General features: G+C 31.7%; 1 protein-coding gene across 2 annotated transcripts in view; it reads right to left on the bottom strand.

Annotated features, from left to right (window-relative positions):
* Positions 1-11,484, bottom strand: part of LOC103591530 (receptor-type tyrosine-protein phosphatase kappa-like) — a 37,335-nt gene extending 25,851 nt beyond the window's left edge. Inside the window, exons 1-5 of one of the 2 annotated variants that reach the window (XM_008574007.1) lie at positions 11,350-11,484; positions 10,266-10,307; positions 8,227-8,256; positions 3,416-3,576; positions 1,229-1,264 (exon numbers count right to left, since the gene is read on the bottom strand). In XM_008574007.1, coding sequence (XP_008572229.1) covers positions 1,229-1,264; positions 3,416-3,548 — 169 coding nt within the window. In that variant the 5' untranslated portion in view covers positions 3,549-3,576; positions 8,227-8,256; positions 10,266-10,307; positions 11,350-11,484. The remainder of the gene's footprint in view (positions 1-1,228; positions 1,265-3,415; positions 3,577-8,226; positions 8,257-10,265; positions 10,308-11,349) is intronic. The other variant, XM_008574006.1, reaches the window with a different exon arrangement.
* Between the last annotated feature and the right edge of the window lie 1,199 nt (positions 11,485-12,683).

Raw genomic sequence — 12,683 nt, 5'->3', positions numbered from 1 at the left:
GGCTCCTTCCTATAAAATCAGGCCACCCCTTGGGACTAATCTCCCAGTTCCACCTCCCTGCCACTACTGGCGTGGACATGTAGGGAGAGTACTGTCAGAGATAGAGAACAATGACTTTCAAATTCTTTTAGAATATATTTTTATATTTATTATAAAATCTTAATTTAAAATAATTATTGTAATAAAAAAGAGGTGTATTTTACTTAAATAAATTCATTGTATTGTTCCAAAATGTATTTGAATATTGAATATATGGAAAACAAAGATATAAACAATATAAGCTAAAGTTTTATGTTCACAATGTATATTAAATATAAATAACAAATCTGACATCTGGGAATTTTTAAGATACATTTATCTGACCATTTCCATATTTCTTTGATTAAATCTTCATTAGAAACAATAGGATAAAACTAAAATGAACTTTGTGAATATATAAGCAAGCTGGTCATGAATCATTGGTGTATAATTAGTCAAAGGAATAGGGTACAAATTAATAAAATGAAACCCATTCCATCGTTAAATATATAGTTAGATTAATAAATTGATGTAATTTTACATCTGAAAGGGCCTTAATCATCACTAGCAATACCAGTTGCCTTAGATGTTATGGTGTTACATCAAGTGGCTTGTTCTAAATTTCTTGAAAGACAACATTGCTTATCATGTAATGTTCACGTAGAATGCTGAACCCCACATCAAGATTCTAGCAACTTCACCTGCATTTATAAATTCTTAATAAAGATAAAAACTAAAGCAAACATAACACATTCCTAATGTTCATTTGTAAATATGTTTTTTAGCTGCTATAAAATTAGGGGGACGTAGAAAACCCCATTCCATTAGCTAGGCTTTTATATATAAACTAGTTACTCAGCCAGCACTGGCCCCTGAGATATGAGCATTTGATTTCCTTCCACTAACATGGACAATAAACATTAGTCATATATTAAGTGCCACTGTGCTTTTGCCCAATATCTAACAGAACCAAGAATTAAAGAACATGTTGCTTTAAAGAGCATACCTTACTAATTTGAAATTGACTAGATCTCATTGGGTTGAACATAATTGTTCTCTTTGATAAGACCCTGGCTAACATTTTTAAAATCAAGCTGCTTCCTGCACTGTAAATAATTACTGTGTGGACAAAGCTATAATTCATGCAAGGAGGGGTGATCCATGCAAAAAAAAAAAAAGAAAAAAAAATGGTAAAGATTTAGGGCCTCACCTAATACAGCAGTCGGCACAAGTGGATCATTGGGCACTGTAGGAAAACAAAGCTCATGAAGGAATATATTGCCCTAAAGTTGTATTTTAAACTCTTTTCTTCTTTCAAATAGATTTACGCTTTCTTAAGAAATGTAATTATTAAGCTTTCCCTGATTACTATATTCTGCAAAGGTAAAATTCTCTCTTGCAGCTTGGGGTATTCTCAAAATATCAAGAAAAATATATCTATAATTACAGTTCGGTACTCTGTTCAATTTAAAAAGCCAAAAGATTCAACTAGTCATTACACAGATTATAAAATTAGAGGAAAAGAAGCCAGTCATTTTACATCTATCAAGTATAACATATTTAGAGAAATAATTATCTCACATTCATTCCAAATAAATTTTTTTTCAGTTAACTGTGGGAAATAGACTTAATCCTTTCTCTAAGTTCTTAAGTGGGTATTTACAGTTACACTGCTGAATTCACACTTCTTAATAAGGCACTAACACAGGTAGCAGATAGAAAAGTTTGGGGAACAGAAATGCTTTCAAACCTGTAATTGATTACATTTTAAATCAAGTGGTTAGAGAGATGGTACATCTCTATTTTCAGGAAAACAACTTTCAAAAGTAATAGTATTTTATGTTCTTCTGCATCATTTATCTTATAGTGAAATAAAAATAAAATAGATTAAAAAGGCCCTATCATGATTAAAACTAAATTCCAAAATGTTTCATACAGAACTTCTAACTACTAATTTGGTGTAGAGATATCTAGGAGAAAATGATTTAGGGCACTGAAGGCTAATAATTACTAAAAAAATTTCACTATGCTGAACATTTCAGAAAAAATTTCCTTCTCTGAAAAGACACAAAGGCATACAACCTACAAATATTTTCTTTTAAACCTCACCACTAAATATGTTTATGATCTGCATAAAAAACATTTCTATTGTTTACTTCTTTCCTTATTCCCATATCCTTTTATTTTTTCCCCCCCCTTTTTGTCTTTTTTCATGACTGGCAACGGATCGCAACCCTCAGTGTTGCGCCCGTACCGGACCGGGACCGGCAACAGGATCGCAACCCTCGGCGTTGCACCCGCCCCTCGCTCAGCCAGTGAGCGGCCGGTCTGTATGTGGGATCCGAACCCTCGGCGGGAGCGCTGCCGCACTTCTCAAGCGGCGCACTGTAGCAGTGCGCCACCAGGCCAGCCCCTTATTCCCATATTCTAAATATGGATAAGCATATCTCTGGGATCTGTGGCAAAACGTCTCTGTGTACACAGGGACTTGCCTACCTTAAGCATCAATTTTACTCAAGGATTTGAAGAAACAAAGTGAAGTAATTTAACTTAAGTTTAATTAACTTAAAATAAGCACGGGTGCTATAGAACAAATTATAAAATTCGCTGGAAATTTGAAGCTAAACAGTAACATTGATTCTGGGATAATTATTCAAAGAATCTGCCATTAAACAGTCCTTCAGTGGAAATATTTTAAAAGCCCTGCCTTCACAGACCAACATTAGGGATTCTTTAGATGGATGGATGGATGAATGGATGGATTAAACCATTCCTTGCAAATCTTCTAATTCAAATGTCGTTTTGGACTTCACTCTAGATACTTAAGACCATGTAGATTAATTTTTCCTCTAGTTATTTTAATAAAATATTTTAATAAAATTTTCCAGGAGATCATAGTAGACTATTTTAATGGAATGATTTTACCTACGCCAATAATTCCAAGATTACTATATTTCTTTTTAAAAGAAATTTTATCATATGCAAAGATGCAAATGACAAAGTAATTATAAATTATGACATGAACTAATTTTATGTAGGCAATCAGATATTTTCACTTAATGACACTGATATGATCTGAGTGGTATATGTTTGGAATATCTCTTATGATACAGTAATAAAATTCATATAGTTTGAAGCTAAACTAAATCCAGTACTGAGCCTGAAAACGAGCCCCCTTGTAAATTCTGTAATATCCTCTACCTCTTTTTTCTCTTTCTAGCTTCTTCTTCCCTCTCTTTTTCTCCCTCTCATTATTCAAAAGGTAATGTATAAAATTTAAGGTGAACTTAATGAGCTTCAAAATAATTTATTAAACTTTTAATGAATGGGGTTTCATCCCTGCAGGGGCCAGCAAAAACAAAAAAAGATTAAAAAGAAATTTTAATGAAGAACTTACATCTTGGACTAAAATTATGTTGGTCCATAAAGGTGATGGAAAGAGGATCTTCAGCATGCAGAGTGCTCTGATCAGCGTAGCTTCGATCCATAGCATTCACCATGTGAGTCATCTCCTGCCGGGTGTTTCCCATTGCATCTTTGCGTTTTTTAGCAAGCTTGCTGCCAAGGCAAGTACAAAAGGTCACCGTGAGTGTGAGGCTTGAAGGAGAGTTGACACCAGCAGTAAGTAGTTCAGGAGAGCCCATGGATAAGATTTCAGATGTGGTTTAGAAACCCTAGGAACTGGTCATACTTTCAAAAATTAAGTTTGACATTCAAACGGTTGTACTTCTTGGTTGCTACAAAATTATTTTGTTACATGAACATTTCAACTTTCAAACTGCCAACCCCAAATTCTCATTGCCTGCATCTTACTCTGTTAAAATAAATACATCTTAAAAATATAAGTATATTTTATTAAAAGCGTAAGTAAATGCTTCCTTAGTAGAGTAGGTCAAGAAAAATTTCAACTAAAGCTAAATTTTGGTTTTCCTCCTGGGTGATTAAACCTTTTAATCAACTTTTTTTTAGAAGTTCTTCTTAGGAATAATATGACTATTTTTACAAATTTGTTTAACTACTCAATTAAAATAGACAAAGAAATGTCCCATTCTTCATTCTCTGTGCTATTACTAAGTAAAAATGCAGTGTGTGTAGATTTAACTTAATTAGCAATACATTTATAGCATTAATCTGAAGACTTTTAGCTAGATAAAATTCATATACACAATAATATATGGCATTAGATCATACACTATGTAAGAAAAGTACTGAGAAAAGTTTGAAAAACTGTACAGGTATAATGCAAAATATCATTATCTTGGAGTACTGACATGGTTGAATCCTACAAATGTGATTTAGAACCATACGGCTATGTATACACTACAGAAATGCCTTATGAATACCAGCAGGACAAATGATTTGAAGGATTTGGAAATTAGTAGAATTAGAATTTTGAACTACTGAAATACCTACATCTTTATCTTATATATGAAGGATACAAAATACATTTTGGTTCTTTGTAAATGTTACACGTGGAACACGCAAGAAAAGCTATTAAAGATATATAAAATACTTAAATCACATTAACGAGGCAATTTATATATGAAATAAATAAAAGCATTTTAAAAGCCTGTGCTAGGCAAACTATGTGACTAAATTGTGTAGCAGCAGTTTATGTTGCTTGAAAATATTCTCTAGTTGTTTTAAGAACACCATGAGCCATTTTCTTCTGATCCTCATTAGTATTTGTACTAGAAAGCAAATGTACTACAAATACTACAAAGGCTCACTTAATAGCTTAAGTTTATGTCCAAAGGCTTTTCCTTTAAAAAATTAATGTAGCAATTTGAGGGCTGCTCAATTTGAAGATACTTTGTTCTGAGAATTACAGTACTTGGTCTCAGTGAGTACATACCCAACACACACAACACATTGATAGCGGATCTGATACCTAAATAAGACAGTCATAAACTAAGATTTGTAGAAGTAGATGGGTTTTTTTTTAAATAATAAGGAAACAATGACAAAAGTATAACAAGAATTATTACCACCACCACCACAACTACCACTACACCATCACTACCATCACCGCCATCATTTATTAACAATATTTGCTCTATACATTGAAGGAGCTATTATGCTTTTTTCTAGGCTAGGGGCTAAAAACATTGAACAAATGTATAGGTTTCAGACACGTAATGTAAATCAATGCCACCGACAGTGGTAAGACATCACATGGAAGGGTAAGACTGTGAAGAACTGGACAGCAGTTTAGGGGGCAACTTGCCTAAATGATACTGGCACTTGATCCTAGTGTTGAACTTCTCAATTAATTTTTTTTTTTTAAAGAGAAGCCATGAATATGAATGTTTATATTAATTTTCTTGAATTTTTGCAAATGGTTTTATTTTTTGAAACAGTATATGGTCTAATTAAACTTCATCAGCTCATATTCAGCCTATAGACTTCCACTTTCTAAACTTTTTCCTCTAGGCTGTCATGTAAAATGTTTGTTCTTTGACCTACAACATTCTTTTGCCTCTAATATCTGGCTAAGTTCTATCAGTTTTGTCTCAGCTTAAAAGACTTCATCAGGGATGTTTCATATGACTGATCCCAGTACAACCTATCTCATGTCAAGTTTCCCTGCTAGATGTTTTTTAAAGCACCACATTCTCCCCCTGTAATGACACTCAGAATGTACCTTTCAATTGTCTTCCTGCTGTCTGTTCCATAAACAGAAGGACTATTTCTATTTCCTTGGTACTTGGAGCAGTGCTTGGCACATAATAGGCACTCAAATATTTATTGAATAGATAAATTAGGGTTGTTATATGCTTGGCACTTTTCATTTGTTAATACAATAAATTCTCAGATCAATCCAATGAAGAAGGCATAAGAGTTCTAACTGTATAGATGAATTCACTGAGGCTCAAAGGAGTTAAATAACTTGACCAAGGTTGTTAATCTAATAAGTAATGAAGAATGACCTAGTTCCAAAGCCTAAATTCTTATATCATTCAGTTGCTTACACTTTTTTAATTGCCACATTACACAGCAGGCTATACTATAAAGCACTACTTATTCTAGGAGTTAAACATAGCTGTTATAAACTTGGGAAGAATATAAATTTAGCATAAATTTTGGCATTTGTAAATTTTAAAGCAGCAAAAAAGTAGTTTAAGAACTAACTTCCAATCTTTGTTTCTTGGACAAGAAAGAATGAACTCATTCCTCAAAAAATGTGCGAGATTGAATTGAATAAAAATAGCACAACCTGAAATCTGTATTTATAATAAAATTAAAATTTTGAAGATGAACAGTCAAAGCAAATAGAAAGAGAAGATTAAATATTGAGGCTTTCCTTTAAAACATGTAAAATTTATACGTATTTCATTATTTGGGAAAAAATAATAGCAACGAATTTGTCAAATGCATGACAGGTGAAAGTTATCATGCAATGAAGGACCTCTACTTTCCAGATTCACAAACATGAACTAGTTGACAAATTACAGGGGAATATAACCTTTGTTACTATCTGACAGCCATGCATTATCAGCTTGGTTCTTATACCTTAATCCTCACAACAACCCTGTGAGGTAGGCTTTCATACAGGTTATTACAAAACAAAAAGAATTAACATCAATGTTAAGTGTTTTGATCAAAAATTGACAGTTACTATGACAATGTCAATGAATATTAGCTCAAAGATCACGTCTAGTTTTAAGTTCTACTCTTATTTCTACTTCTATTTTTAAAAATCCCATTCTAATATTACAGATACGTTGCTGGTTAATGGTAAGCTTACTGGCCTTCTCTTAATTAAATGCTTATTGATTCCAGTATGTTTAATGCTTCATCTCCCTTGAGCAACCAGCATATATAAAATACACTTTAGGACAGTTAAGCAATTCATTTTGCAACTAGTTGAGTTTGACAGATGTGCAAACGACTTCCATTATCAAAGCAGCCAACAGCATAAACTTCTGCAGGTGTATGTATGGGTGAGCCATAAAGGGGGAAAGTGCTTCATCACTGTATAAAATGGTACAGTTAATTACCTTTGGCTTCATCAAGTATGATTTAACAAGGATATTATGATTCATCACAATAAGCTAGGGGTACTTTAGTTTACACCTGCTTGTTTTAGCAGATTTGAAAAACCAAATGTTTATAATATTTAAAATGTTGACTGAATTGTGTTATAGTCATTGGGACTCCTGTAAAATTTTGTTGTAAAGCTAGCTTAAATTTACCTATTGTTATAAATGCTGTGGACTATATGCACCAAGCATACTTAATCTCAATCCTTAAGACTTGAGAAGTGATGGCTCAAATATTGGTCTAACAAAGTCCAAAGATGCTTTGTTGTATCGTTCCTTTGGATTGGATGAATAACTACTCGGGTGTCTAAGGTGATAAACTAAGATTAATGGCTCAGGAAATAGAATGGACAATCTTCTCCATCTTTATCCAAATGAGCATTCCATACCTAAGTCTAGGATGAGTGACAGACTCTAGAAAAGGGGATGTGTGATATGTATGTTTGTTCCTGAGTAGATTGACAAGAGGTTATTTTGGACTTGATTTTATAAAATCTTTGTCCAATTTAGGTTATAATAAACAAACTGATTTTTTCTCTTAAAAAAATGTTTTATTTCTTTGTCATCACAACATTATGATTTTATCCACTTGTTCCTGCAAGCGCATACTCATTGCTTTCATAGACAGACCAAAGGTGTTCTGAAGTAATAACCCATCCTGGATTCCTGGAAATGTGGAGAGAGATGTCATCACACGCAGACCTCTGCTTATTTACACCCTGTAAAAGCATTTTGAATGTTCTTTTATGAATAAATCACTTGGCTCATTTTGTCAAATACAACGGTATTACATAAAGACAGGGATTAGTGAGTTACAACCACTATCTCACCTTTACCAGATGAGTGAAGTACCATATTGCCAAGATAAAGTACAGGTTCAACTTAAGTAAATAAATGATGTTTTTGGCTGCAGACTAAAGCTACTTATGGAAAACTGTAAATAAAAATTAAAAGTAGCTGAACATACAGAAATACAATATCCCTTTTTAAAAAGATTAGCAAAGTATGTAATAGGCAAAGTTAATAGTTTTAGAGTCCAGAAAAACATGTTTTTTTGAAATGTCACCAAAATTGCAAACATTCTGTTTTCTTTAGTTTTTCTTTTGAAAAGGGATACTGCATCTTTAACACATGTAAAGTCGTACATCACCCATTTTCTACTTACAGGTAGTAGGAGTAAGAATAGTAGCTCCTCCTGGCAAGCAAATCACAGACAGTGGAAAAAGAGAAGCAATGGTGAATGAAAAGCGTGACTCTGTCACATTCAATAAAGCAGAAAAATGTGCGTTAAAAAAATAAAATAAAATAAAATTCATGTTTTTTTTTTGCTTAGCATTTCAATTTGCTCATGCATTGTTAGAATTTTTTTTGCCATGCAATTTAACAGACAGATATGCAATAGAAAATAAAATTTTAAATACATAATTTGAAAAAAATAACATGCTGACATTTCTGTTATTGCCAAAAAATTGAAAAATTAAATGGATTGTGTATTTTGAACATGCAGTTAAGCATAATATCATCCAATACCATCTAAATGTCATGACAGATGGAACAGCTGTGTATAGAACTTATACACTAAGTAGGTTATTTGTTTAGATATAAAACATAAAGATTTATTATGATAATATATAATATATGCAGAATAACACCTACATTTCTATAAGTCATTATAACTAAATGGTACACAGGTATATACATATGTTATGTGAATATACATATGTACCATACACTAATTATACACAAATATATTTCTACAGTAGATGCATGTGAACATATCATACACAAACATTTACTGTACTCAAACATAATTTCAAATTTATGTTTTGAATTATTAATGTGTTCATGCTGGGCATTTAAAATATAATACATAACCAATGGAAAAATGGCATACATTTGGAGATAATTCAATAGTGACCAGATTTTTTTTAAATGACATTGCGGTTTGAAAGATGCAATATCCCTTTTCTTATCCTAAAAGCTTACTTTAAATATACTTCAGCTGTAAAATTTTATTCACTTGAATTCCAAACCATTTCTTTAAAGAACAACCAAAAATGCATGGAACTTTTTTCAACATGAGAAATATACCTACGTATATTCCCAGTGAGGAATAAAGTCTTGAGAAACAACAATTTCCCATAAAAATGCAGATAATAAGAGGCTAAAATGATTTTCTTTTCTATTATATTTAATATAAATTTATATATTAGAAGGGAAACTACATTATATACTAAAATTTAAGTTAAACTTGGTAATATCCCATACTGTTATAACATCTATGCTTTTGTGTATGTATAATAAACATACTTGTGATTAAATCATACACGATACAAGTGTAACACATACCTATGCGTAAGTTAAAGTCATTACAAAGTTGCTTAGGTAATAAGGGGTTCAAATAATTTAGATATAATATTATATATCAGAAGGTAACATATCTGAATGTGGAACTTTATCTATCTATAAAACTGCAGCTTTTCCTAGTCACAGAGATAATGAGGAGGAAGAGAAGGAAGCAAAGGCCCTGGCACACTTTCTATCAAAAGACAACCAATTAAAGCATAATTATGAAAACTCAGACATTAAACATTTAATAGAGAGGCTCATTTCTCCAACCATCTAAAATATAAACCAGAAAAATAATTTTTTACATTATGCAATTTTAGAGAACTGTCATAGCATTTTACCCCCCAAAAATCTTGCTTAGGACTGTTCACTTCAGGAAATCTATTTTTCAATTATTTTTGTCGTTGTTATTTCTAAAACAGAGAGTTGTGGATAAGGAGGACTGTCAAAAACAAATAAAGTGTTTTTAAATAAATAAGAAACAAAATTGATAAGTTTAGCCCAATTCTGAGTGAGATTAGGATCAGAAGCCACTTTCATGCTCATATTCAATCTAAAGTGACCGGAATAATTTTAACTGTGAAGGAATGTTTATAGTTAACTTTCTAAACTGTTTAGTGTAGTTAGCTCTCCAAATATAAATTTAATCTAAATAGAGACAAAAGATCTGAAGGTTATATTTGATGATTTTATTGATCTTTAATGGCAAATTTGTATTACTAAAAAACTTAAATCTTCTTGCCTCACATATGATGTATTTTCTATTCACAGAGGTAGACAACAGCAAAAAGAGAAAGCACTATTTGGGGAAAGCACGTATGTAGCTAATTTAACACAAAACACTATAATGCATACCTAATGTTTCTAATGCAGATGTGTCTTCTCCAACATATATATCTCCAGGGGATAATTGTAAAGAGGCAATATATTAAAATAAACTCTGATGGAATCGTTAGAACATGTATTATGAGTCTTATCTATAATGTTAATGCATTATTTCGAGTATAAAATATAATATACTATATAATTTAATGTAATAGAAGCAACATCATTTATTGTATTATTCAATAGAATTCATAAATTACAACCACTTCTATACACAAAACTATTTTACTACTGTACTCCGCATGTAAAGACTTTTTTTAAAAAAAGTCCTTCCAAATTGTAGCATTATCCAAAATACATGATTGGAAGGATTAGAGGGCTATATTAGTTCCTATGACAATGGCTTATAGATTATGACATTTTGAATAATGGACAAAAGCTCAAATTATAAAAACTGTATACTTTGAAATGTTTTTTAGTAGGAGTATACTTTAATCTCTAAAACAGAGTTCGTTTTAAATTCCGATCATTCTCAGTATCTTCATATAATTCCAGAAGATGGCGATATTGGTTGATATAGCATAAAATATTAATGTTCAATTAAAAAAATTTACTCTTCGTTTTAAAAGTCTGAAATTTTTAGTCAGTGAATATTTAATATACAATTTCACTAAATAATGTCTATATTCTTTTCATATCTTATTTGTAGCCAAGATTTAGAAAAATACAGAGTAAGAGTACAAAATAATTCATAGACCACAGTCCAAGCATCACAATAAATTCATATTTTGCCATTCTTAACACTAATACTTCAAATATACCATAAAATAATATCAAGTATATTTGCATTTGAGAAATTTAAATTTTTACACCAATTTCAAAGTTAACTTAACAAAAAGTATATGTTATATACATATAAAAATTAAATTGCAAGTAACCAAGTAAAAATTTAATTAGAAAGCATAAGTAATAGATTCAGGTGCTGGCAACTTCGTTAAAATTAAATTCTTCTTCTTGTTTATTCTAATTTAAAAGAGCTTGAGGGAAAGAAAGGTTTTTGAAAACTAGTGACACAAATGGTAAGTAAGTGGGACAGGACAATATCAGGTCTTACCTCTTTTTTACAATTAATATGACAACTAGGAGGAGAAGGATGAACACCAAAATCCCAGCACTAATTCCTGCTATTTTCACCACTCTGTCTGTCTGCTTGGCAGGATCTGGGATCACTTCTGGTTCTTCTGTTGCTGCTGCTAAACGAATCAAAAAAATAAGTTACTGAATGCAACAAATTATCACAGAAAGGAAAATTATTCCCAGACAAAAATTACTCCAAAAAGACCACTTGTTTATTGTATTTGAAAAAAAGTAACTTGAAATAGTTATGTCAAATAGTGCATTGGAAAGAGATGGAGTCAGATTTAGAAATTCATCTATCACTTCGCTCAGCAAACATCTCTTGACTTAAATGCAAGGTCTGTGCACAGTGCTTTAAAGCAGCCAGTGTCAGTGATACTTGTCTGGGACACAAGGGGTTAAATAAATGCCCAGTCTAACTGCTAGAGGCATGAGTTTATGATTTAATATGCAAGATTTGAGATGAATAGTTGGTTTGGCAGAAGAAAAGAATAAGCAAAGCAAAACAGATACATCAAGGAATGTTTCACATTCTCTTACCTGATAAAACCCAGATAATAAACTTAGGAAATAGAACTTTGAGAAGATAAAATTTTAAAAATTCTTTGTATGTCCTCACTTCCTTTCTTTCTCAAAACTATCCTCACTCCTCTTATACATACATAATGAAAATTATAAATTTTAATCAATTTACAAGCACTAGTAACTCCCTGAAGACATTTTCCTTTTACCTCATTACCTTGAAAACTGGCAAAGAAAATATTATTATGTACATTACAGATAAAGAAAACCTTGAGGCTTAGAGAGATAAAGATAGATTATAAATTTCTCAAGGACAGAGACAAAATCTAACACATCTATCTTCTAACAGCATTTCTCAGTGTTTCCAGATCCACAGCTTCTACTGCTAAGAATCTGTGACAAAGCCCAGGTGATTTTAGGATTAGGCACATTTAGAAAACTGTCTTACATCATTCAGAGCATGGCATTTGGAGTCAAGAGATGGTGGCTAAATGAACAGATACACAAATGAATTTCTAAACCTAAACTCATATCTTTCCCATAAACATTTTGTTAATCCTTTTTTAAGAATTATCCAGTTTTCTACATTCCAATCCTTTCTTCTTTAGCTTCTCCTCCTGGCTTCTTTACCTCTCAACTACCAGTTCTTCACATCTAAATATCTGCTCCAGTATTCCCACCAGACACAGTTTCCACCAAAAAGGGACTGATAAGGTTGTTAGTTCTTAATTTTTCCAAGTAGAGATTTAAAAGAATAAATATATCAATTATTAATATTTCATAAGATAA

This window comes from Galeopterus variegatus, unplaced genomic scaffold, assembly GCF_000696425.1.
Source record: "Galeopterus variegatus unplaced genomic scaffold, G_variegatus-3.0.2 Scaffold983, whole genome shotgun sequence".
Taxonomy (NCBI): domain Eukaryota; kingdom Metazoa; phylum Chordata; class Mammalia; order Dermoptera; family Cynocephalidae; genus Galeopterus; species Galeopterus variegatus.
This window is presented reverse-complemented; position numbering and strand designations above follow the sequence as displayed.